The sequence below is a fragment of the Schistosoma haematobium genome, chromosome 4 (genome assembly GCF_000699445.3).
Source record: "Schistosoma haematobium chromosome 4, whole genome shotgun sequence".
Taxonomy (NCBI): Eukaryota; Metazoa; Platyhelminthes; class Trematoda; order Strigeidida; family Schistosomatidae; genus Schistosoma; species Schistosoma haematobium.
In genome coordinates, this window is record NC_067199.1 from 18,292,666 (window position 1) to 18,318,392 (window position 25,727).

The 25,727-nt window shown below is 38.1% G+C and overlaps 3 protein-coding genes across 5 annotated transcripts in view; all 3 read left to right on the plus strand.

Moving 5' to 3' along the window:
- LIMA1_5 (LIM domain and actin-binding protein 1) overlaps window positions 1–9,706 on the plus strand; it is a 69,204-nt gene extending 59,498 nt beyond the window's left edge. For 2 of the 3 annotated variants that reach the window (XM_051215866.1, XM_051215869.1), the window contains exons 12-14: window positions 3,560–3,635; window positions 4,451–4,547; window positions 6,469–9,706. In XM_051215866.1, coding sequence (XP_051066408.1) covers window positions 3,560–3,635; window positions 4,451–4,547; window positions 6,469–6,604 — 309 coding nt within the window. In that variant the 3' untranslated portion in view covers window positions 6,605–9,706. Of the gene's footprint in view, window positions 1–3,559; window positions 5,756–6,468 lie in introns of those variants that run through there. The other variant, XM_051215867.1, reaches the window with a different exon arrangement.
- A 134-nt stretch (window positions 9,707–9,840) lies between these two features.
- MS3_00000430 (uncharacterized protein) lies at window positions 9,841–11,392 on the plus strand. The gene is made up of 3 exons (XM_051208197.1): window positions 9,841–10,810; window positions 10,854–11,257; window positions 11,296–11,392. Exons 1-2 carry the CDS (start codon window positions 10,104–10,106, stop codon window positions 10,879–10,881), a joined length of 735 nt encoding a protein of 244 aa, XP_051066412.1. The 5' UTR covers window positions 9,841–10,103; the 3' UTR covers window positions 10,882–11,257; window positions 11,296–11,392.
- A 1,011-nt stretch (window positions 11,393–12,403) lies between these two features.
- MS3_00000428 (uncharacterized protein) lies at window positions 12,404–13,419 on the plus strand. Its single transcript, XM_051208195.1, has 3 exons — window positions 12,404–12,747; window positions 12,783–13,035; window positions 13,073–13,419. The coding sequence occupies exons 1-3, from the start codon at window positions 12,535–12,537 to the stop codon at window positions 13,357–13,359; spliced, it is 753 nt and encodes a 250-aa protein (XP_051066413.1). The 5' UTR covers window positions 12,404–12,534; the 3' UTR covers window positions 13,360–13,419.
- Window positions 13,420–25,727: the final 12,308 nt, after the last annotated feature.

Consider the following 25,727-nt stretch of genomic DNA (forward strand, 5'->3'; position numbering starts at 1 on the left):
TCTTTGAACCGAGTAATGATTTCGCGAGAAAACTCCTATTTAGAATGCATCACAATCTATACATCCTAGTCAATAGACACAATTGTGTCGAAGCAATAGAAATTTTATCTTCTATTTTAACCATAGCATTTCTAAGGGTGTTCATTATTTTATGGAATGTTTGAATTCTGTGTCATCTAAGGATTCATTGCAGCTTTTCTGTTGTGTCATGACGGTATGGTAGAACTACAGTGTAATAATCCATTTTAGTTTATTCACTTTATTTAATAATTGACAAAATAATATTTCTTTTTGGTGTAGTTTTAATAATATTCATGAAAAAGTTCTCAAACCGTAAGATGTTAATTATATTTTTCTGTTCATTTTGTTTCTCTTCATCTGATGTCATAGTGTTTGACACTCGTCTAAGTTTGGAACCGAGAACATTTTTGTACTGAGTGGATGTGCCGATTTGAAATCAATATTTCGATTTGAGTTTGTGTGTGTGCTTATGGTAGATGAGTTGACTGAGACATCCATTTGAATTTCTTTTGACTAAACAGTCTAAAGTTAGTAGTTTACTGGGTTCATTTTAGAAGGCGAATTTTATGTGAGCTGAAAAATTACTTCTCACTTTATAAAAGTCCCTCAAGAGAGTAATTTCCGTGATGATGAAAATGTCATCTTCATATCTGAGCTAAATGCATAATTCTGATAGCACGTGGAAAAATATGCGATTATATATACAACTGATGTACTTATATAAAAAGGCGACAACCTGTGATACAGATGATTTTATGGAGCCTCTTTTATTTTTCTATACAACGTTTCTTTGGACGTAAATAAGGTCAAATTCAGAATTGAAGGGCTCTCATTATTAAGCTAATGATTAGTGGAGATCAGCTAAGTAGATTAATATCATGATTCTCTAGTAAACGATTAATAAAATCTACGCATTTATCAATAAGAATACTAGTACATAACTATGCATCATAACTTACAGTCTTCATTTTTTTTGACAGACAGATCCGAAATTTTCTATCTGAAATCATTAGAATTTTTAATGATATTGTATTAGTTCCTGTGAAGTGGTCTCAGTATACTGCTTAGATATTTAGATGGAGTATATGTTGGAGTGTTTGTGGAATCTACTAAGTCTTAGTGGTTTATCAGGTTTATAAACTTTTTGTAATCTTTAAAAAAATGTGATGTGGTGCATGATTTGAGATATAAAGTAAACCGTAAAGAGATACCTATGATTGACTTTAGTTCTTTAAGAAGTTTGCCTTTTTCTGATTTCACTTTATTTTAATCATTGAAAGGAATTGTAATTTGCCTTGAATTATCCATCCATTTCTATGCTAGCACAGAACATTATGTAAATTACAATTGTATTTAAAAACTCACAGGACTTGGATCAATCACCTGACAATGATTTAGACTTGAAATGCATAAATATGTAAGAATGGATAAAAGAACTGTTGTGAGCACTTTTTTGTGTACTTGGACTAATTAATAGCTGACAAGAAAAGTAGGAGTATAAGGATGGTAATAGAAAAATACCATTAGTCACTTTTAGATAATTTTCAAATGTTCGTGTCCATCCAGTGGTCGGTTCGATTTATTATAAGGTGACAACATGAATTTAGCCAAGAAGTGATGAAGGGATTCGATCGTGAACAAGTAGAACCCTATTGCTCTTAAAAGTATAAATACCACTTTCTCTTCCCGGCTCCCTTATACCTGCATCCACCAATGAAGGAAATTTCTTTTTGATGGACCAGAAAAATAAACTCAATTATGGTCTTAAAGATCTAGAAGCGTGATCGTACAGTCAAAGAGGTAACTGCTTGAGGCCGGCCGCACACAACCTTTTATGGGAAGTTTTCGATGTTAGCTCCTCACTTCAAGAGGCCTTGTATCTGGAGACGAAAATCCGTTTGGTAAGATGAGATTCAACATTTTTAATATCGACCATTTATAACCCCCTTCTTCCATTGTGAAAAGGCGGCATCGTTGCAGATGTTGGATGTCTGGAGGAAACGAGTAACCACTTTCACACCTCATTGCGCCTAACAGTATGGCTTCATCCTCGGACCATGGGCTTGATGCTTTGAGCCTTACCGTTCCTCAACCAGCCTGACATGATAGGACCTAAGGGAAAAATGGTTCCAGGCAATATAACTGTGGTTGGTCCAGTTTATCAGGTTTTATGGTAGGTAATTAAAAAGAATAAAGTAAAAGTAGTTCAAACAATAGTATTACTAACCATAGTAAAGGTTTAACGAATAATATCTCTTAAAACCAACATATGTTATGTATGGATAATGGATGTATCTGGCCACTGAAACCAATTTGGGGAAGGGGTTTTCACCCAAACCTTCCAGTTATAGGTTACTACTATTACGTCGACCATAACCAGCAAATATACACCTTCTCACACGTCTAGACTGTTTGCCAATGGTTTTTTGGTTTATTCCTCCAAACTGTTCTTTTGTCAGCCAAAATTGTATTTGGAAATAATGAAGTAGCTGGGTGCACATAATAGTGCAGACCAAAGTAGTGTATTATAAAATATTTCATAAATGAATTGTCAGTTCATTAAAGATTTTATTTATAGATAGGGTTGGGTAATGTGCAGTATTGGAAGAATACAATGTACCACCGGTGGATAAGTCACATCATATCACAAGTCGACTAAAATTCCTAATATCAGTAACTCCAATTAGATTCTGTGATTTATAGCTTGATGTGTCTACTCTTTGTCCTAGAAGTCCTTCACTTGATTGTGGTAACTAGATTTTTCTAAAAGACAATGGAAATTGTTCAGGAAAATATTCCACTGAATATACTTACGGACACATACAAGATGAAAACTTCGAAGGGCAACAGAAAGATAAAAAGCGGAAAGGGCTGGGTAAGAAACACACTGAAGAAAATAAAACTAATCATCAGGTTACAAGTAGACCCAAGTCGTGTTTTTTTAATGGTGTTGGTGAGTTCAATGATATCTTTTTCCATAGTCACTATGAATTCATAAAACCCTAGGAAATATTTTATCCAGTAGGCACTGAATAGAGGCCACTCAAGAACACTTAAGAAATGAGCGATCACTTGTCACTTTTTGATTGAATAATTACCCATTCAGATACTGTGTTCAATGTGTTTCTAGAAGGTCCTGGAATATCAAGGTCATAAATATCCTTAGTTTTGTGTGCACAAACTGACCTCGGAATAAAGTTTTTACGTTCAGCGCTGTTCCTTTAGGAAGCGGCCAGGAATTAAGTAATAAGCGTCCCGGTAGCAGATTTATCAGATATCCAGTCTTTGTCGACTGACTGTGAAAATCAGTCAAATTTTACTTCATAAGTCTTAGGATTCTTGATAACTAGGACTCTGAGTGATTTTTTTGACGTGATGTCTGACTGTTCTTATCACTAGGTTCTACATTTCGTTAGCTTGATGCTTGTTATTCGAGATTTCATATAAAGCCCTCTTCCTTAACTTAAATGGTGAAAAATCAATACTGACTTTGTTTCATACTCGAAGATAGATAAATAGAAGTCTTCCTTAAATTTAGACTGTTGGTCGAGTTGCGCCTGAAGTAAATGGAAAACCTCATGTTTCAAACCAACGGAAATTCATTCCTGTGGAACGTAAGTTATACCATCTTCTTTGGTATGTATGTTTATATATTTCTACTACTTTTGTTCTGTAACTATTGAATATAATTGGGAGTGAAATACAATCTGTATATGCGAGACAAATAAACATAACTGAGATGACCATACCACACCTCGTTTGATATGTGCCATAAATAATTGCAAACAATTTCCTAATTGTTACAAAAAAAGTAAATGTTCAAGTCAACCGAAATGCATTCCTCTTAAAATCGTACAACACATTAATAAAACATTTTAAACTTAACTACTTGTAAGTAGTTCATGAGTTGTTGTGAAAAAGAGGTTTTGATGTCAAGTTTGGGGGTTTCAAAGGGATTTATTTACACGTTAAATGGAGAGCTAAGTTTATATATACATAACATCCTTAGGAAATTAGGACGATCATCTGTTTGGGTCTAACCTTGTGTAAATTAAAGCTATTTCTCAACCAACCACGTCCACTCATCATTTGTTTATTTCTCTGTTTGGTTCACTGTATGGAAACAATTTCCTAGTTCGAATCTTGATTATTCGCATAGAACTGAAATTTTTAATTGAGCAGTTGATGGTTATTTGACTTCTAGTTGACAAATTCACGAAATAAAGTTCATATTACCCAACTAGATAATCAGAATATTATAAGTAATTTACGGTGTGCATCTGGTAATCTACATCGATTCACATGTTTACATGCTGTTTCATTTTCGTCATACTATGTGCATACTATATTTAAAGCTATCGTTATCATGAATTAAGAAATTCTATGCAAAACAGTTAAAATTTTAAGTTTTCATATTTACTTATTCTAGCCAAACCATTAACTAGAAAACCTGTCGAACAAAAACCAAAACAATTAGTCAGTGAATTAAAACAAAATTTCAGTCATAAACCTGAAGATGAAGCTTAGTAAGTTGAATTTTAGTTTAAGAATGAATGAAACTAATTGGTGATTTTTTTTTTCAAAAAAATCTTTGATTTGAGACATTTTATTTGATTGACAGCTTTTCGAAAATTGATTGAATTTAGTTCTCGTTATGAATTTTTTATACTGGATGATGAATTATTGAAAACCAAGAAGCTCCGGATAGTTGGTCTGTTGTAGTTTAGGATTTCTCGGTTGTACAAAAGCACGTGGTGGTCGAACTCTGAACACTGAAATTTCACAAACAATAAACATTACCTTTAGTTCACTTCATGGTATAACGCGACACTATCCGACCAGTCCTATCAGGCAGTTCGTTGTTTAAATAACGTGGTATATTTATAGTGTGTGGGACCGTTTTCATTTATTGTGCTCCATCTTTTTGTACAACTATGGAGCTCCATTAATCCGTATGGTTTTGTGTACAGAAACTCACAAAATTCCAGACAAACGTTTATCATCGAGAAATTAGCTATGTGTTTGCCAAGTCATCCAAATAAATAGTCTCATATCATTTAACCAGCCCTCATACGTAAAAATGCCGTAGTCATTGTTTTGGCCAAATTATTCTGCTAGACAGACGTGTGTACAAAAATCATAGTAGCCACTACTTGATGATAAGACGTGATAACTGTGAACTTTGTGTGCAAAAATCTCCACTGTGTCGTTAGATAATGCCAAACACTTCCCAGCCTACTGTAGTTTTAGTCCATGTCAATTATCGGCTTGGACACAAGGAAAATAGTAACCATAAATCATAGAGGTTTTCCCATGTTAGGGTTACGACGAATCGCTGTTAACGTTGTATAATATGGGAAGGTTATATGTGCTTGATTTGTGTTATAAGTTAAAAAATTTTTTTGTCATTCTCATCATGTAATGATACTATTTAAATAGTTATAATGGAAATTTGTCGAGCTTAATTTAGAAAAGACTAACAAATCTGGAATTTTGTGAGCCTTCATAGATAGTGATAGCTAAATACATTTTGTGCCAATTCTCGCCCATTAAATTCTTGTGTAATTTTCTTTGTGATAGAATCCCGGTTTAAAATATCCTAAAACCAAGACCAAATTTGTAATCGGTCTCTAAACTCTCTTCCAATGTTGATGTTAACAGTACAGTACGAATTTTGGTGTAAACTATGTGGTAATCTGTATTCTCTGTTGAGTGATATCGTACGCTAGTGTTGATATATATATATATATATATATATATATATATATATATATATATATATAAATTTTTCTATGAAATTCAAGTTATTCAGTATGACACCTGTCTTTCTTCCCACACTAAATCTTTTTGTGGATTCTTAATAGTTAAATCACTTTGCATTCAACTAATAGTTTAAAAATTTGATTCCGGTTCAATCTATTTCAGTTTGAGATCTTGGATGTTATCACAGTAGCTGTTACACTAGTAGTCTGTCTCAGCCAAATACATCAACTTGTTACGTATTTTTGCTTGTATTGACATTTTCAAAATGTCACATTTCAAAGTCATTATTTTAACCACAGGTTGTACAATATTAGCCTAGTGAGTCATTGATATCATTTACCGTTACTTTAGGTCAGAGGGTAAAGTCGTACTGCTGAGTGTAGAGGTCTGTGATAACAGTAAGAAGTTTCCCCCAGATATACTACATCTGCAACGATGCCGCCTTTTCACAATGGAAGAAAAGGGTTATAAAAGGTCGATATTAAAAATGTCGAATCTCATCTTACCAAACGGAAATGCTGAATGTCATCTCACCTCATATTAGTTCTTCCATCCCCATGAATAACCCTTCTCGTATATTTTTATCACCACACACCAGCAATTTAGGTTTAAGAAAACACAGGTAAGTTATGTATTTCATGTATTTTTCTTGTTTTTCAAAAAAAAACTTCTCTTTCCTTTTAGCAGTTCCTCGGAGTCTACTGAAAGCGCGAAAATTGGTCAGTATCATAGCACAAATGGTAAAACAAGTGAATTTCCAACTCCGGGTATTACACGAAATCTAGTTGCTAAATTTTCTGCCCTTTCTGCTGCATCCTAACTTATGACATATTCTCAACACTTTTCTTACCAAAAATAGTAGCGTAATCAGATGAAGATGATGATGAGTATTAAAACGATTTGGTCATAATCAATAGGAACACACTTTTTCTCAACAGTTCTTTTTTTCGACTTTATTTTCAAATTACTGATTACTAATACTCTCTTATTACAACTTTTGTCGCTATTATCGTCATCCTTGTTACAGTCTATTTCTTCATACTGGTCCACTTTTTCATAACAACAGATTGTCGTATCTTAATCTATTATTTCATTGTGGTTTATTCATTACGCTTACATTACTAAGTATTTATTTGATGTTGTTACTGCTTAGATTTATGAATAAAATTTACTTATAAGGAAGAGGAATTATTAAGCACCACATGCTATGTTTCTGATATTCATTTTATTGTCATATATATATATATATATATATATATATATATATATATATATATATATAGAGAGAGAGAGAGAGAGAGAGAGAGTACCATTTTGATTTGTCATTGTTAGTGTCATTTATATTTCTTGTCAATCTATAAAACTTACTCTTTTTTAACGCTCAGTTTCCTTTTTGATATGATAGTATTCTTTTTTACATAGCTTTTATTTCTGTTAACACAAATTTGGAAGTAGCCACAGTTGAGTTTATTTCAGTGGGTTTGTTTTAGTATTTATCGTGTCCATTTCTACTTGTTTTACTTGCCGTACATAGTGTGTTTTGTTTTCATACATGATTCATTTGTTTTTTGTTTTATGACACTACCAACAATACGAATTTTCATCCTGTTTTTCGTTGTCATTTTCAATGCTTTCACTTTTCTTCTTGTCTATATCTCTTCGTTATTTCTTTTGATAATGTTTAAATACCGAACTGTTCCTGTTTACCATTCTGTTTTTCGAGTAAAGCTTAATTTAATTGCAAATTAAAGGTTTTTACTTGTATTCCCCAGGTGGATCAATCGCAGCCTGTATAATTCAGTAATAAGTTTTAAATCTCATGAAAAGTACCAGTTCCTTCAAGGTTACAGGCAATCTAACGAGTGTCAACTAGCACGAAAAGTGTTTCTAAAACTTCCAACACTTTATCCATATTTGTAGAATTACTGGCAAAAGCATCTATACTTATTCTGGACTTTTGAGATGGGTACTCATAAGAGGATTATATCTAAGACTTACTACAACTTAATCATAAGTAGTATGCAGAAAAAAACTAATTGGTCTACGAATTTTTGCATTTAACTGCATGGATTGCCATTTTGCTGCTTATTATTCAATTCTTGTGTTCGTTTCTTTTAAACAATTAAAATGAAGCTGAATCATAAACTCTCCAGTGTTAATCAAATTCACTTTCCAAAAGATTACTTGTTATATTTATTTAAGTTAATTTTCTTTAAATAACTTTGTGTAATAGGCTGAGTAAATCAGTCAGTTTTCGAAATTCTTCTAAATACAATCAACTAACAGTATAAACTCTCTTGGTTATTTATCATATCTATGAACTTATTCGTCAGTACTTAATAGCCTATGAATATGAGCTAAAATTTACATTCTAATTGTTGAGAAATTTGACGTCTGAAGCTATATAACTGTAATCTCTACTTACATTATGACGACAGATTGGCTTTTAGACCTCTTATTACTGAACTTTCGTTAATAAAATTAACGATTGAGTTAAATTGAGAGAATAACGCACTACTGGTACTGTGACCAAAGCATCAAACCTAATTTTCTTGCACAAGCAAGCGGAAAGTTAACTTACAACCTACAGTGAAATTTGTATGACAAGAATTCACGCTTTCTGTAATCATACGCATAGTACTAATACTTGTGTGACTCATTTATTGGAAGTATCACCATCGAATTTTGTCTCAGCAACTTTCGAAATTTGCTAAATAGCATGATATTAATTAATCCATCTACTCTAGAAGATCTTTCATAACAGTATGATGTGGACCTCGATATTGGTCTTCAGAAATGTTGTATTCGAAGATTAAATTATGTGTAACTTCCGAGAATTATTTATAGACTGTTATTATGTGTATATATTCTTATTGTATAACTGTTAAGTGGCTAGATTATATATTTATATTTCTTATCATAAGCTTTCAATTGATCTATTGGCTATTATTATAAGATTTACAATTCTTAATGTACCAGTTACAGTCTCTCACACTCAACTACTTTTGGCTTGATCTTCTGTAATCGTTTTTTTTTTAATTTTATGGTGTGATGCCGTCTGGTTCGCTTGTATATAAACTACATATGTCTGAAGTATATTATTCATATGGTCAAGGCTGAGATTATGTTCTGTACTCAAAGGACAGGGAAAGGCGAGAAGGACCAATATGGATTCAGAGTTGACAACAGGTTGCTAGTGCTGTTTTGACGTGACACAAGAACAAGGTTATGTAGTTCGATATTCGGATTGACAATTTTTTCGAGTGATAACTAACAGAGAAAGTTAGAGCATAAAACATTATCTAAAGGAATTACTCGTGGAAGGTATCTTCAGTGTTGAATTTAGATTTGACAATGACATACGGACAAACTGCTATAGTCTCTATGGGTTTACCACTCGACTCTTTTCTAGCCAATTACTTCAAACATGCGTCTCCCTATTGAGTCGGCTTTCCGAGAACTGCAACGGAGCCTCCAGAGGCCTTGAAGGAGTCGAAGAGTCATAACTAATCAGAGCATGATGGAGCTCTCTAGAATATCAACGTGACCTGCTACTATTGGTCAGTAGCATAATATGTCTTTTAGCGGATTGCCCAAAATATGATGTTGATTTAACAAATGTTAACATCTATAAATACACGTTTTTCTGTAAAAAATGAACGTTTGGAGTAAAGTGCTTTTCGCCTTTTCTCTCGAGTCCAGGTCGCTGCGTAGGAACCGAATAAAACCTTCAAATTACCAAAACTTATCAGTGACGACGGGAGAACTACAATGAATATTTCTTTGGAGCAACTAGAAGCCTATATGGAGCGTCAAGAGAAGAGATTTGAACAGTACCAAATCGGAATCATGGTAGCCTTGATGCAGAAATTGTGCCTGTCCCTCCTTATTCCTCCTTGTCTCTTTTTTTCTCTTCCCAAATTTATTTCACTGTATTATACTCTTTAAATAACATCTCCAAACCCTAATCTTCCCGATTACTGCTTATACTCTTATTACCTCTACCACTACGGGATTTGAATCGACCACTGCATCTGTGTGCTAATGTGGTGTGGCAACTCGAACTGATTTGCGTACGTACGAAATTCTACGTTGTTACTGACTGACTGACTGCCTGTCCCAGCAAAACTGCTTTTGGTGAACCACAATTATCTCATACTGGTTCAGACATTAATGCCATTCATAAATTTAATTTTGACGGTGCAGCAGGTGTAACTTTTGATTCTTGGTTTGAGAAATATGAAGATTCGTTCTATGTTGATCTCTGCAGAGTTGATGACGCCTCAAAAGTCAAAATACTTCTAAGAAAACTTGGGACGATGGAACATGAACGCTACAGTAACTTCATTCTCCCGAAGAACCCACGAGACTTTAGTTTTGATGAAACAGTTAAAACCCTGTCTCAAATCTTTGGAGAACAGTCATCTCTATTTAATATCCGTTGCCAATGCTTGAAGATAACGAAAGAACCAGATGACTGGGTGAAACATGCAGGAATTGTGAACCGAGAGTGTGAGAGGTCCAAGTTGTCTTCCATGATTGAAGACCAGTTTAAATGCCTAGTACTTGTCTGTAGCCTGCGTTCACCCGAAAATGCTGACATCCGAACAATAATCCTAAGCAAGCTTGAACAATGCCCCGATATGATGCTGCGTGAAGTAACTACCGAAGGGTTAGTGAACTTGAAGCATGATACCTCTATGGTAGAGAACGGTACCCATTTCCCTTACATTAGTGCAGTCCAGAGAAAGGTCTCGCAAGGTTCCAGCATGCATAATTATCGTAATGACAGTGACAAACCATCATGTCCATGCTGGTCATTTGGAGGTTGGCACTATAAGAGCTACCCGTGTAAAGAACATTGTTGCAGTAATTGTCATCGGAAGGGCCATATAGAAATCAGCTGCAGAAAAAGAAAGCATAAACGGTATTCTACAAAACCCTGCTTCAAGAAATACAAGTTTGGCGCATTAACAAAAAGAGTATTGGTATCACATAATCACGCACGGAATCGCCGCCAAAGAAGGTACGTAATCTTTGGTATTAATAAACACCGTACTCACTTTCAGCTTGTTACAGCTTCTGATATTACCCTAATCAGCCTAGAAACTTGGAGGAACATTGGGAGACCCATAGTTCTCCCAACAACACAACTAACACACAGTGCAAGCAACGCTTCAGGGATATCGTTCACTGTTGGAGGTTGCGAGCACTTGAAGGTCAAACTGCCACAAGATGATTGGTGCGTCACATCAACAATTCGTGAAAATTTTCCGAAGCGGTCAAATCAAGACATTTTTAGATTTGAATTGAGTTCAGCCACACCATGTCTGATAATGTTCATTCTTCAAGTAACGAAGACGATGCCATCGTGATGATGCATGATATAGGATGAATCTTCAATGATATTATGTTATCTCGAAGATTTACAAGTTGGGATAATTTGGAGACCTGTTTGAAAGAAGTACATAAGGTAATATGACTTCTGTGGTTAATAATTATTTTTTTTAGTATACGCATACTAATTATATTATGTCAGTATGCAAAAAGAACAGTGATGACCCAACTTCAAAGCACTTTTTCGTGAGATATGTCTGTATATATGGACGTAAACACAGTTCGTCAGAGTCAGATGCTTGCGTTCAGGATGTGGACGATGATAGTAATCATCATTCTCCTGAAGAATGTACAACTTCTAACTCGCCAACACAACCTAGACAAAGGAGACGACGTCGGTCATCTACGTATGGCTTGTTTCAAATGAATTTATCCTTCAGGTCGAAATATTGCCATTGTCAATCTGGATTTTGGGTCCGGGCAGTAAATAGTGAGCTGAAAGTCACCTCTGTTAAAACAGTGCACAACCATCCTTGCACAAAAGGATATATTTCTGTCGATCCATCGAGACGACAGTTGACGTCAAATGAACGCTTATATATAAGAACGTTTCTACTGAGTAATACACCAACTCGTAGCTTACGGCATATGGTTTCTTGGAAGTTCCATAAACAGCTTACCAAGGACGATATCGCCAAAATGCGTTCACAGTTACACCCAGGCTGTTGAACTCACATTGTAATTAATTGAGTTTAGACACTAAAAATATCAATGGCACCTTACAGCGTGTTCAAGCGAACACTGAAGTAAAAGTATTCAATGAAAATGGGAACATATCTATGATTTGCTTCAGCCGCAGGGATCAAATAGCGTTCCCGGAGGTAATATGTATTGATTCGACTTATCAGACCAACGAAGTTGGATAAGTAACGATTAGTAATAAATTTATCTTAAAGTTTTCCACTGTTCCAGCTAGTAGTGATTGGTAGTCTTGGGCAAGGGCACACTGTTATGTATGCTCTCTGCAGCCAAGAACGACGCGAAGATGTCGAAAAACTATTGGGATGTGCGGTACTTATGATACACACACTTTCGTTATGGATTCAGCAGCGACTGAAATTTCAGCAGTGCAGTCTACGTACAGTAATTCTAACATAAGACTTTGTTCACTTCATGTCTTAAGAGCATTTTTCAGGAAGGTATGTGTTAGCTGTACAAATTATTTTCTGTAGTTCCGAAATCCTGATGAACGCAAATGCTTGGAACAGCTTGTGAAGACTAGACGGTTTGATATGTGAGCTTCCCTTTTCATAACGCACTATATTCGGATTTGCTCGGAAGTACGAACATCTAAGGACGCATTTCCCACGGGCGTATGATTATATAAAAGATTACTGGATTGCCAGGAAGTCAATGTGCGCTCGCTGTTACCGGCGACATGTATTAAGCCTGGGCAACCACACAAACAACCGTGTTGAAAGTGCTTATAAACACCTAAAAGAATGTCTCAGAAGAGGTGATTCCCTGCTATTGACGTTCTGGAAAATTTGGAGCAAAACAGACATTGACCTATGTTTGCGTCCATATGACGCTGTAAAGGACCTTCAAAGTTTTCCAGTTCTTCAGGTAAGAAATACAGTTAAATGTATCATTAATTTCAGGTTCCAATGTCATTTCGAACTCTTCTACATGAGTTCACATCTTTTGCAGCTAAAATTGTAGCTATAAATCATAAACGTGTTCGGACAATGAGACACGAATTTATAGAAGGAGAATACATCCGGTGCTATGACAAGGGCATGATGTATGTTGTTGATACTTCATGTGCACGATGTGCTTGTGAGCGTTTCAATGACTACATGCTGCCCTGTGGTCATATTCTGTATGCACATTCTAAAGATCTGATTCATGGAGGTATGTGTGTGTTCCTTTGTCTTCATAAGGTTTGTAGACTTATTTCGACATAGCAACCGGTGGACTAGGAAATACATAATGAACCTGGTTCTTCGTGCGCTGGACATGTCAATCTCTACAGGGAGTAATGATCTGCTAGAGAGGTTCACTAACAACTACCACTCAATCCATGCTCTTAGTGAACCTTTGGCAAGTAAACTCATCCGTTCATGCCTCGAAGCATCGGAAGACATATGCGCACAAGTGATGCGTTCAATCGGTGCTAGTGATGAAGCTACAACGTCAGAATCCATTGTTAACACAGGCTATAGCTATGCTTCTTGATAACAAGAAGTTCTAATATTGTAATCTTTTTAGTTTTACATAAATTCATTTATATGGCCATTAATTTATACTTTTAGCGTAACGGCAGGGAGAGTGTACTGTGCAGTTTTATGTGGCTGTGAGACAGGGATGTTGTTTGGCGTTCTTGTGTAATAATTACCAGTTTGGCGCACACGCGATTAGTCATGTATACCGTTTACCAAATACTGCAACCTTGAACATGATGTACCATACTAGTAGTTCGAATTTCGACCTGTCACGATAAATAAGAATTGCCGTAATTAAAAGACTGATGCGTTATAAATGAAAACGTTTATTAAAGTTTAAATCTAGCACAAATGATCCACTAATAAATAACTTCTATTTCTTGGGAATTGTCCCCCTTAGGTCTGTGAACACTTGCGAAGCCAGCTGGAAATAAGATCATCCTTACTAGATCTGATACTCACTCACTATGTGGATGACATTGCGAACCTTCATTACATCCCACCCCTAGGTAAAAGTGATCACGCTTTTTCAACTTTTGACTTCTATGTAACTGTCAGTCACAAGCACGCGTCAGTCCAGTCCAGACCCAACGTCTGGAAAGCAAACATACCAGATATCATGCACTCAGCACCGTTAATAGATTGGGCAATAGACCAGAATTCTCAATTGAAACGGCCTGGGACGCATTTCGAAATTCACACTTAAAAGTTACCAAACCTCACATCCTTTGGACTATACCAAGGGGGTAGAGAAACTCCCCACCATGGTTCAGTAGGGAGGTCCGCATCCTTCTCTGTAAGAGAAGAAAAATGTGGGATAGATTTAGGTTACTGGGACTGGTGAAACTAAATCCCAGTATAGAAAAGTCCGGAATACCTGTGCCTCGACCCTCCGTAAGTCTAGAAAGTTGTACGAAGAAAAAATTGTTAAGGAACCCATAGAATGTCCTAAACGCTTGTATTCTTATATAAACCAAAGGACAAAGAGAAGAGGGAATATTCCTGCTCTATGGGGAGACAGTGCTGCCGAGTCACTAGTGGAAGACGACTTTGGTAAGGCTCAGGTGTTCTCAAACTACTTTAGCAATGTATATACCATAGAAGCACCCTTCCCATCAGCGCATACAAATCCCCCACACATACACTGGATAGCGTGACCGTTAAAGAACTCGATGTCTTTGGTTCACTAAATAAGCTTGACATAGGTATATCCACAGAGCCCGATGAATAACAGCCTAGTCTACTAAAGGAATTATCTAACTTCGTTGCGAAACCTTTAAGTATATGCTTTAATCTATCCGTAAGGCAGGGTCGTTTACCCAAAGACTGGAAAAACGTCATAGTAAGTCCTGTCTCCAAAACAGGTACGAAACACAAACCTGAGAATTACCGCCCCGTTAGCATGACTAGTGTGGTTGTTAAAATCTTAGAAAAGATTATTCGGAAGGAGCTGTTTAAGTGTCTCGATGAAAACCGGATCCTTTCAGAGAAGCAGCACGGTTTCAGAATAGGTTACTCTTGTCTCACTAACTTATTAGTGGCTCGTGAAAGCTGGTACGCTATTAAGGACCAAAAGTTACCTGTAGACGTAGTCTTAATTGATTTCAGCAAAGCTTTTGACAAGGTTCCGCACAACCGGCTGTTATATAAGTTAAGAAATGTCGGGATTGGAGGCATTCTATTGATGTGGATAAAAGACTTCCTAGTTGGGCGCCAACAAAGAGTACGGGTGAACTCAAAGTTATCTAGCTGGGAAACTGTGCTTAGTGGAGTGCCCTAGGGTACAGTTTTGGGGCCAGTGCTATTCCTCTTGTATGTAAATGATTCTCCTCGTCTCCTATCATCATCGGTCTTGCTATATGCTGACGATATCAAGATATGGAGAACGATACGATGTGAGGGTGATAGCTTAGAACTTCAAAATGACCTGAAGAAATTATCTGAATGGTCTGAAACCCGGCAGTTGCCGATAAATACTTCCAAGTGTGTTGTGATGCATATCGGTCATCAAGGTACAGATACACACACGATGAATAACACTGAGCTACCTGTCGTCCAGACATATAATGACTTCGGAGTCATCGTTAGCCAAGACTTAAAGACTACTGCACACTGCTGTGCAATAGCCGCCAAAAGTTTTAGAACGTCATGGTCAATACGTGAGGCTTTTAGTCGTGTCGACACTAAGACGTTTTCAACTTTGTATACAGTGTTCGTACGTCCAAAACTTGATTACTGCATACAGGCGGCCAGCCCTTGCTTAAAAAATCACAGTGAGCTTCTGGAAGAGGTTCAGAGAACGGCAACTAAGCTTATTCCCGGAATAGCGAAGCTTCCGTATAAAGCTCGACTGACCAAGCTGAACCTTTTCCCGTTGTCATATCGCAGAACTAGAGGCGACTCGATTACAGTTTTCAAATTGCTTAGTAATAAAGTTACACCTGATGTGCCCTCATTTTTCTTGTCTTCCAAAACAGAGAATTTACGAGGACACTCCAAAAAAGTTCACAAGTCAAGAACAAATTACTTGTCAGATGACTATCGACTTTCCCACCGAATCATCAACGAGTGGAACTCATTACCTCAGCACGTGGTTGAGGCTCCATCCGTCGATCCTTTCAAAAGAAAGTTGGATCGACTGAGGGACCACCATTGCCAGGATTAACACAGGCCATCAGGCCTCCTGTCCTTCCCAAACTGAAACTGATACATGGATTGTATTATTTAATTCTTTGGACAGGTTGCACTTCGGAGACTTAGACAATGAACATATATAAAGACTACTGTGTGAACTTTGAATCGTCCTATGTAACCTGCAATTATTGATGCCTATTTCATTTTAGTCCGACGTAAGGTATGAGTAATTGTCATTTACGACATCAGCACGTAACCTAGACAGGCCTTGGTTGACTTTCAAAGATCATCACGTACGACCTCAGACAATCTGGTCACCTGAGATCAAGATATCTTGACTATCAAATCGTACTTGTCAATGCTTTCTCGTAACCGCTTTATATTAGTACTTATTCCTGCTATTAGGTATTTTTACAAGAATACCGGCAGCCAAAACATTGTTACTCTGCACAGGATGTATTAAAGCTGTCTTACCTTGATCTCTGGTAAAATCTTCACATAATTACACCTCTTCCACATGATTATGATGTATTTCTTGCAATCTAATCATTAGGTGGCTAATATATCTAACTGTAGAAGGTGATATTAATATCTTCCCAAGCTCCCAATTTTGGGGAAAACTGGACCCATTTTGGGGAAGCCGCTATAGTAAATTTTGGGGAAATGAGACCCAAACCCCAAAATTTCCCCAGACCTGGGGAAATTCCCGAAAACTGACAGCTTGGGTTGGTATGTGTTATTATCATCTATAGCATATACATAATATTTACAACACTCAGAACACTTAATGTTATCACTATCAACCTATTTCTGCCATAAAAGTCGGACAAAACAGTGAAAATCAGCCGAAATTGTGATAAAGAGGAGAAAAACGATAAATCTTACAATGGTATCGTTACTTGTAACGCAGTTTTTGTAGCCTTGACGACAATGCAATTTTTATGACGATATATGCTTGGATCATGCTATTTCATATAAAAAAGTGATTTGCCTACCATCAGTGTATACTTAGGTAGAAATAATTGCTAGCCTACGATGCAAATATGAAAAGACTGTTATAGCAGCACCTGAATAATGAATTTTCTTGGACTTCGCGATACCATGCACCGCAAAATGAAAAAACCCTTTTTTGCCTTAATGTGAAAACGGAAAATGAAATTTCAAATTTATCTATAATTAATTTCGAAGTTTGTCTGTGCAAAAAGCAGGAATGAAAAAGTGGCGCAAAAAAGTTTCGCGATACCCCTGGAGCTCTGCCCACAGTGCATCTGGGGGGGAAGTTAAATATTGTTGGAGAAGTGCCCTGCACTGTTTCTAAAGGTGCTGTAACAACGAATGCAACAGTACACCTTACAAAGAAGCCAGCACTCGACCTAATGGGGTTAGATCTTATTGAGACACTTAAAGCAGCAGACCATCCTGTTAACAGTATCTGCAGACGAATTAGAACTGACAACACCTTAGAGTGGAATCAGAAAAATCCCATGCTACAAAGACACCACTATGTGTTTAACGAAGGATTCGGGGAATGTACGAAGGCCAAAGCATTTTTAACCCTAAAACCTGCGGCTACTCCCGTCTTTCGACCTAAGAGACCTGTACTTTATTCTGCTCTTCCAATAGTTTAACAAGAATTACGACTTCAGGAAATGAGTGTTATCGAACCTGTGAACCTCTCGAACTGGGCTGCACCAATATAGGTAATCAAGAAGTCGAGTGGAGGCGTCCGTCTATGTGCAGACTACTCTACCTGATTAAATGAACCTCTAGAGTCTCACCAGTATCCGTTACTCTTACCGGAAGCTCTTCTCGCTAAGCTGAACGGTAAAACCGACTGCCTATTAGGGTGAATAGGGCGCCCTCTATTTTCCAGCAAATTATGGGTACCATGTTACAAGGTATTCCAGGGGCAGCAGCTTATTTAGATGACATAATTATGACAGCAGACAAAATGGACCTGCAGAAGAAACTGAACCAGGTACTAGAACGCATAGCCGATTATGGTTTTTGCCTCCGAGCGGAAAAGTGTGACTTTTACATGCAGCAAGTACGGTACCTTGGGTTCATAATAGGTAAAGACGGAAGACGACCAGTTCCAGAGAACATTGAAATTGCGAGAACAATGACTAGACCCAGGAACATTCCTACACTACGATCGTTCTTGGGACTAGTCAGCCATTATGGTATCTTCCTCCGCGATCGCCATCATCTACGTGCTCCACTAAACCACCTACTAAAAAGGAATACAAGATGGAATTGGTCTGCGGACTGTGAAGCATCTTCCGAGAAGATCAAGCAACTCCTAACTTCCAATCTCTCATTGACACATTATGATCCTTCGCTACCGATAGTCTTTGCTTCAGATGCTTCTAACTATGGTGTGGGCGCAGTCATCTCTCACATTTTTCCTGATGGGTCTGAAAAAGCTATCTCACACGCTGCCAGATCTTTGACAACGACTGAAAAGAACTATAGCCAAATCGAGAAAGAAGCCCTATCAATTATCCTTGCAGTGAAAAAGTTCCACAAGATGATGTATGGTCGACATTTTACCCTAATAACAGACCATAAGCCACTACTTGCAGTTTTTGGGTCGAAGAAAGGAATTCTTGTTCATACAGCTAACCGACTCCAACGATGGGCAACCATATTTCCGGGTCACGATTTCAAGATCAAGTTTCAGTCTACTGCCGCCTTCGGGCAAGCTGATGGATTATCAAGATTAATAGGCTCCCAATCGAAACCCCCAGAGGAGACTCTTGTAGCAAATATAAAAGCTGAGAAAGAAGTTCATCGTGTATTGGATGAAGCAATCAATGGACTCCAAGTAACCTTTGAAACTATCAAGAAGATCACTGAATTTGATAAGACATTGAGAACAGTCAAAAGCTATCTAACGACCGAATGGCCAAACAATCGTCTTGACGGAGAAATTTTGCAGTATTTTCGTCGACGGGACTCACTAATGGTTGTCGGCTCGTGTATTATGTTCGGTGATCGAATCGTTATTCCGAAGTTATTAAGTCACAAGGTTTCCAAGCAGTTTCACAGTGGCCATCCTGGAATCAATAAAATGAAATCGCTGGCTCGTGGTTATGCTTATTGGCCAAAGATATTGAGAACAAATCATGTGTCTGTCCATCATGCCTTCAAGCTGCTAAACATCCTTTGAAACGTGAACCTCAATATTGGCCAACGCCTGCAGGACCCTGGGTAAGACTTCACGCAGATTTTGCTGGTTCAATCCGAAGAAAAATGTTTCTGATTATTGTGGATGCATTTACTAAGTGGCCAGAAGTATATACCATGCCCAAGTGTACAACATCAGGAACAATCCACAAGTTGTCTACCGTGTTTAGCTGCTTCGGAGTTGCAGAGACCCTAGTAATTGATAATGGCCTGCAATTCATCGCAGAATCGTTTCAGTATTTCTGTAGCGCGAATGGAACAACTCATCTTTGTTCTCCGCCCTATCATCCGCAGTCGAACGGACAAGCAGAACGTTTTGTGAACACTTTTAAACGAGCATTACTGAAAGGGGGAGGCGAAGGGACAACTGGACAGATAATCACAAAATTTTTAACATCCTACAGAACCACTCCGAACCCAAATGTTCCAGATGGTAAGTCTCCTGCTGACGCCATGTTCGGAAGGCGTATTCGGACCGTTTTCAACGCCATGTTGCCATCCAAATTAGTGGATGAGCACAGTTACAATCCAAATATCTGGAGCCTTAATGTTGGCGACGAAGTTTTCATTAAATCCTACCTCGGGAAGAACCTATGGGAGCTAGGAAAAGTTGTACAAAAATTGGGAAAAGTTTTGTACAGAGTCCAAGGAACTTTTGGAACATGTATATGACATACAAATCAGATCCATAAAGACAAAAGAACGATGCAGACTCAAAATAACCAGCCAAATCTTCCGTTAGAGTTAATCTTCGACACATCAACTTTACATATGCCCAAGGACACTGAAAAGAAGCCTCGGAGAAGGAAGTCGACAAGAATAATGAGACGCCGCCACAACCCAGTTGTCAAGCTACAAGTGGATCCTAGAAAGAAATCTTATTCGGGGGAGGTTTTAAGTCGGCTTTCCAGAGGCCCTAAAGGAGCCGAAGAGTCATAACTAATCAGAGCATGATGGAGCTCTCTAGAATATCAACGTGACCTGCTACTATTGGTCAGTAGCATAATATGTCTTTTAGCGGATTGCCCAAAATATGATGTTGATTTAACAAATGTTAACATCTATAAATACACGTTTTTCTGTAAAAAATGAACGTTTGGAGTAAAGTGCTTTTCGCCTTTTCTCTCGTGTTCAGGTCGCTGCGTAGTTCTAGCTTGCACGTTACCAGAATAGCTTAGGAACCGAATTAAGCGTTCAAATTAGCAAGACTTATCACTTCCGATATTACAGTTTGTACCATGAGTGATTTTGAAAGGATTACAACAAACCCGAACTCGTAATTCAGTACAAACACACAAATCCATGTACTAAATTTTTGATTTATGTGCATGAATACTCTATAGTAAATGTTTGCTGACTATTTATTTAGTGAGCTTAATTACATATGCCCGTTACCCGTCGTGGGGGAGCATACGCCACTCACTGAGATTCTCTGTCTAATTATATCCTGGGAATCCTTTCCAGTTACTATTCATCTCTTTGGTCTCTGGTTCTAATTCCTGACACCATGTGTTCTTTGGTCTCCCTCTTTTCCATTTCTCTTCAAGATTCCTGGTTAGCGCTAGTCTTACGATGCAGTTTGAAGATTTCCGCAATGTATGTCCTATCCACTTTCAATGTCTTTCCCCAATTTCCTCTTCAACTGCACTCTAGTTTATCCTCTTCCACAGTAGTTTGTTTCTGATGGTATTTGACTGACAGTCAATCACTATCTTGAGTAAACAACTATTTATAAGTTCTTGTACTTTTATGATGATAGTTATAGTAGTTCCCTAAGTCTTATCTATTAACCTTACTCAGGTGCTATCTTAATAATAATTTATTCTCAAATAACAGTTTGTTACATGAGGCATGCCAGTTTACAGGCAAGATCAAATTGTTACTGTAAACCCATATTGCAAAATATTGATCATGCTTGTAAAGATGGCTTGTACTGGCTACATATTATCGTTACTCATAAAATTATCCAAATTCTTATGTATGTAAATTTTCCTCCTATTTTTCTACAACCAGCATATCTTCTTGTATATCAAGCTAACTGAGCAGCTTGTTACCTTAAGTTCTGAAATATTTGTAAAATTTTGATCTTGCCTTTAAACTGACATGTTATGTGGAAATAAATTACTTCCAAAACATTAAATGTATATATTTAAATATAAGTTTATACACTGCTGTTAGTCATCTGTTTATATAAGCATCACGAAACCAACGAAGTGGTCGGATATATGTACTTTTATTGCCGTAGTACCCGTCAACTAATATACCCCACTATACAGTCTACGTTACATAGAACCCCTATACTTACGTACAGCGAACAATGCCGGTCTACTTTCCCGCATTGCCGCAATGATTTCTAAAACAAATATTATTTACATGCAACAGCTTACTTACACATTATAATAGGTAAGTAGGAACAACAAGAACAAATAGACTTATAAATGTAAATACAATATAATGCAATACCAAATAAGATTAACGGTTTGCTGAGGAGAGTATGTATTGGTATTGGTTCCTAACCACACCATCCTCGAAGCTGAAATTTGCTGAGATTTATATTAAACGTGTTACACTTGGAAGGGGTCGGTAATGGTGAATTCGGAAACAGTCGATATAAATGACATGGTTAGGTCAAGCAGACTTTGTTACTCCACATAATTTATTGTTTTGTGCTGAATGTATTACTCTCTACCCATCCTAAATGTTATTTTAGGAGTGTCAAACATCATATTGCTGATTTTCACGATAGGACGAGTCATTGCAGACAATGATGTGACTTCTACGTAAGATCTTATATATTAGGTGGTCACATCATAAGTCAACAACTGTGGGATTGGTTCTATTAGCATAGTAGCGAAGATAAATGTACCGATACCAAAGTGAACTATAATCCTGCAAGCACTGAGGACAATTTTCAGTACTGAGTATGTGATCAAGTAGGCGTACATAAGATGAGAGAAGTGATCTGTCGTTCGTGAATTAATGAGGTGGATTTCTTACTTAGTTATTAAGGACTCACTGATAATAACTGGTAACCTGCCTGGTAGCTATTCCACGAGTTTCACTGAACCTCCCGTCTGTTTGCCAAAGATGTCAGCACAGTTTTTGAACCTCTTGCACCTACTCTCTGCTTACTCTGTGGCAAAAAATATATCGTTGTTTTAGTGATAGCGGATAGAGAGAAATAAAAGTTCCAGCGCGCAAAGTGTCTAAAGTCTTGGTTAACTAGAACACTGACACTTCATAATTGAGAGGGAATACCAGTAAATATAACTCCGCCTGTAGCTCTTCTAGAGTTACTGCCGGTCCCAAGCCCGGGTAAAGGAGGAGGGTTGGGCATGGGGTTAGCGTCCCCATCCCGTAGAAAACTAACTCGCTAAAAAAACGCTTACCAGAAAAAATAATTCAAACCATTTTAACTCTGCCCTGAGAGTTAGAAGGTCTTCATTTAGAAGAATTATGACGCTTCATGGTGAAAGCCGAATTCCTTCGGAAGCCACGAGGCCGATGCCCCTTCTAACAACCAGAGCAAAAATTTTTATAGGTACATGGAACGTTCGAACAATGTGGGAAACCGGGAAGACCAGCCAAATAGCAACGGAAATGAGGAGATACAACTTGGCAGTACTGGGAATCAGCGAAACCCACTGGACCCAAGCTGGACAGAAAAGGCTAGCTACGGGAGAGATGCTGCTATACTCCGGTCACGAAGAGGAAAATGCTCCACACACACAGGGAGTTGCTCTTATGCTGTCCAAAGTAGCACGAAATGCACTTGTAGGATGGGAATCCCACGGATCCAGAATCATCAAAGCATCATTCAAAACAAAGAAGGAGGGGATCTTAATGAATATTATCCAATGTTATGCACCCACCAATGATAGCAACGACGACATTAAAGATCAATTCTACGAGCGGCTGCAGTCAATCATAGAGAAATGCTCAAGAAAGGACCTCACCATTCTGATGGGAGATCTAAATGCCAAGGTTGGAATAGACAACACTGGATATGAAGATATTATGGGACGACATGGACTGGGAGAGAGGAACGAAAATGGAGAAAGATTTGCAAATTTGTGTGCATTCAACAAATTAGTCATAGGAGGCACAATATTTCCACACAAACGTATACACAAGGCTACATGGATCTCACCGGACCACACTACAGAGAACCAGATAGACCATATTTGCATCAACAAAAATTCCGAAGGACAATGGAAGATGTGAGAACCAGGAGAGGAGCTGACGTAGCTTCAGATCACCACCTAGTTGTAGCCAATTTGAAACTGAAGCTAGAAAAGAACTGGACAAGTGGACAAACAGCAATACAAAGGTTCAATACAGCCTTCCTTCGAGATACTGACAAACTCAATGAATTCAAGATAGCTCTCAACAACAGATTCCAAGCCTTTCAAGATCTACTGAAGGAAGAAGAAACTACCATGGAGGACAACTGGAAAGGCATCAAAGAAACATTGACTTCAACGTGTCAAGAGGTTCTGGGCCTAAAGAAACACCATCATAAGGAATGGATCTCTATAGAAACACTGGACAAGATCAAAGAAAGGAAGAACAAGAAGACAGCAATTAACAACAGCCAAACACGAGCAGAGAAAGTCCAAGCACAAGCTGAATACATAGAAGCAAACAAGCAAGTGAAGAGGAGCATTAGAGCCGACAGGAAGAAATACGTGGAAGAATTAGCAACGACGGCAGAAAAAGCTGCTAGAGAAGGAAATATGAAACAGCTCTACGATACAACGAAGAAACTATCAGGGAAATACAGTAAACCAGAGAGGCCGGTCAAAGACAAAGAAGGCAAGCCAATCACTGAAATTCAACAACAGCGAAACAGATGGGTAGAATACTTCGAGGAACTCCTGAATAGGCCGGCTCCAATGAATCCACCGAACATCGAAGCAGCACACACAGATCTTCCTATAGATGTCAACCCACCAACGACGGAAGAAATTAGAATGGCCGTCAGACAAATCAAGAACTGGAAAGCAGCAGGACCCGACAACATACCAGCTGAAGCACTGAAATCAGACATCGAAGCAACCACAAGCATGCTTTACCCTCTATTCAAAAAGATTTGGGAGGAGGAACAAGTGCCAATGGACTGGAAAGAAGGACACCTCATCAAGATTCCAAAGAAAGGAGATCTGAGCAAATGTGAAAACTACAGAGGCATTACACTACTGTCAATACCAGGGAAAGTCCTCAACAGATTGTTGCTGAACCGGATGAAGGATGCAGTAGACGCCCAACTTCGAGATCAACAAGCTGGATTCCGAAAGGATCGGTCGTGCACAGACCAAATTGCAACACTACGGATCATCGTCGAACAATCAGTTGAGTGGAACTCGTCACTATACATCAACTTCATTGATTATGAAAAGGCATTCGACAGTGTAGATAGGAGGACATTATGGAAACTTCTTCGACACTACGGAGTTCCTGAGAAGATTGTCAATATTATCCGGAACTCATACGACGGACTACAGTGCAAAGTAGTGCATGGAGGACAGCTGACAGATGCATTCCAAGTAAGGACCGGAGTCAGACAAGGCTGTTTACTCTCTCCCTTCCTCTTTCTTCTGGTGGTCGACTGGATTATGAAGACCTCGACATCTGAAGGAAAACACGGAATACAATGGACAGCTCAGAACCAATTAGACGATCTGGACTTCGCAGATGACCTAGCCCTCCTATCACGTACAAACGAACAGATGCAGATGAAGACAGCCAGTGTAGCAGCAGTCTCTGCATCAGTAGGCCTCAGCATACACAAAGGGAAAACTAAGGTCCTCAAATTCAAAGCGGAGAACAGCAATCCAATCACCCTTGATGGCGAAACTCTGGAAGATGTAGAATCCTTCACATATCTGGGAAGCATCGTCGATAGACATGGAGGTTCAGATGCAGACGTAAAGGCGAGGATTGGCAAAGCAAGGGTCGCATTCCTACAATTGAAGAACATATGGAACTCAAAACAACTTTCAACCAATATCAAAGTGAGAATCTTCAATACGAACGTCAAGGCAATTCTACTGTATGGAGCTGAAACTTGGAGAACTACAACAACCACAATCAAGAAAGTACAAGTATTTATAAATAGCTGTCTACGCAAGATACTCAACATCCATTGGCCGGATACCATCAGCAATAGCCTTCTGTGGGAGAGAACAAACCAACTTCCAGCTGAAGAGGAAATTAGGGAAAGACGATGGAAATGGATAGGACATACATTACGCAAATCGTCAAACTGCATCACGAGGCAAGCTCTAACTTGGAATCCTGAAGGGAAGCGGAAAAGAGGAAGGCCAAAGAACACATTACGTCGGATAATAGAAGCAGATATGAAAAGGATGAATTACAACTGGAAGGAGCTGGAAAGGATTGCCCAGGACAGGGTTGGATGGAGAATGCTGGTGAGCGACCTATGCTCCTTCACGAGGAGTAACAGGTGTAAGTAAGTAACCAGTAAATATACGTCTATTCAAGTGCACCAGAAGCATGTGCCCACATGGATATCTGCGTGTTGAGAACACTCAACAA

Coding starts and splice junctions, on each gene's coding strand:
- MS3_00000430 (XM_051208197.1), top strand. CDS start 10,104: ATGGAACATGAACGCTACAGTAACTTCATTCTCCCGAAGAACCCACGA. Junction 10,811..10,853: donor CGGAATCGCCGCCAAAGAAG/GTACGTAATCTT, acceptor ACTCACTTTCAG/CTTGTTACAGCTTCTGATAT.
- MS3_00000428 (XM_051208195.1), top strand. CDS start 12,535: ATGTGCGCTCGCTGTTACCGGCGACATGTATTAAGCCTGGGCAACCAC. Junction 12,748..12,782: donor AAAGTTTTCCAGTTCTTCAG/GTAAGAAATACA, acceptor CATTAATTTCAG/GTTCCAATGTCATTTCGAAC. Junction 13,036..13,072: donor TAAAGATCTGATTCATGGAG/GTATGTGTGTGT, acceptor TAAGGTTTGTAG/ACTTATTTCGACATAGCAAC.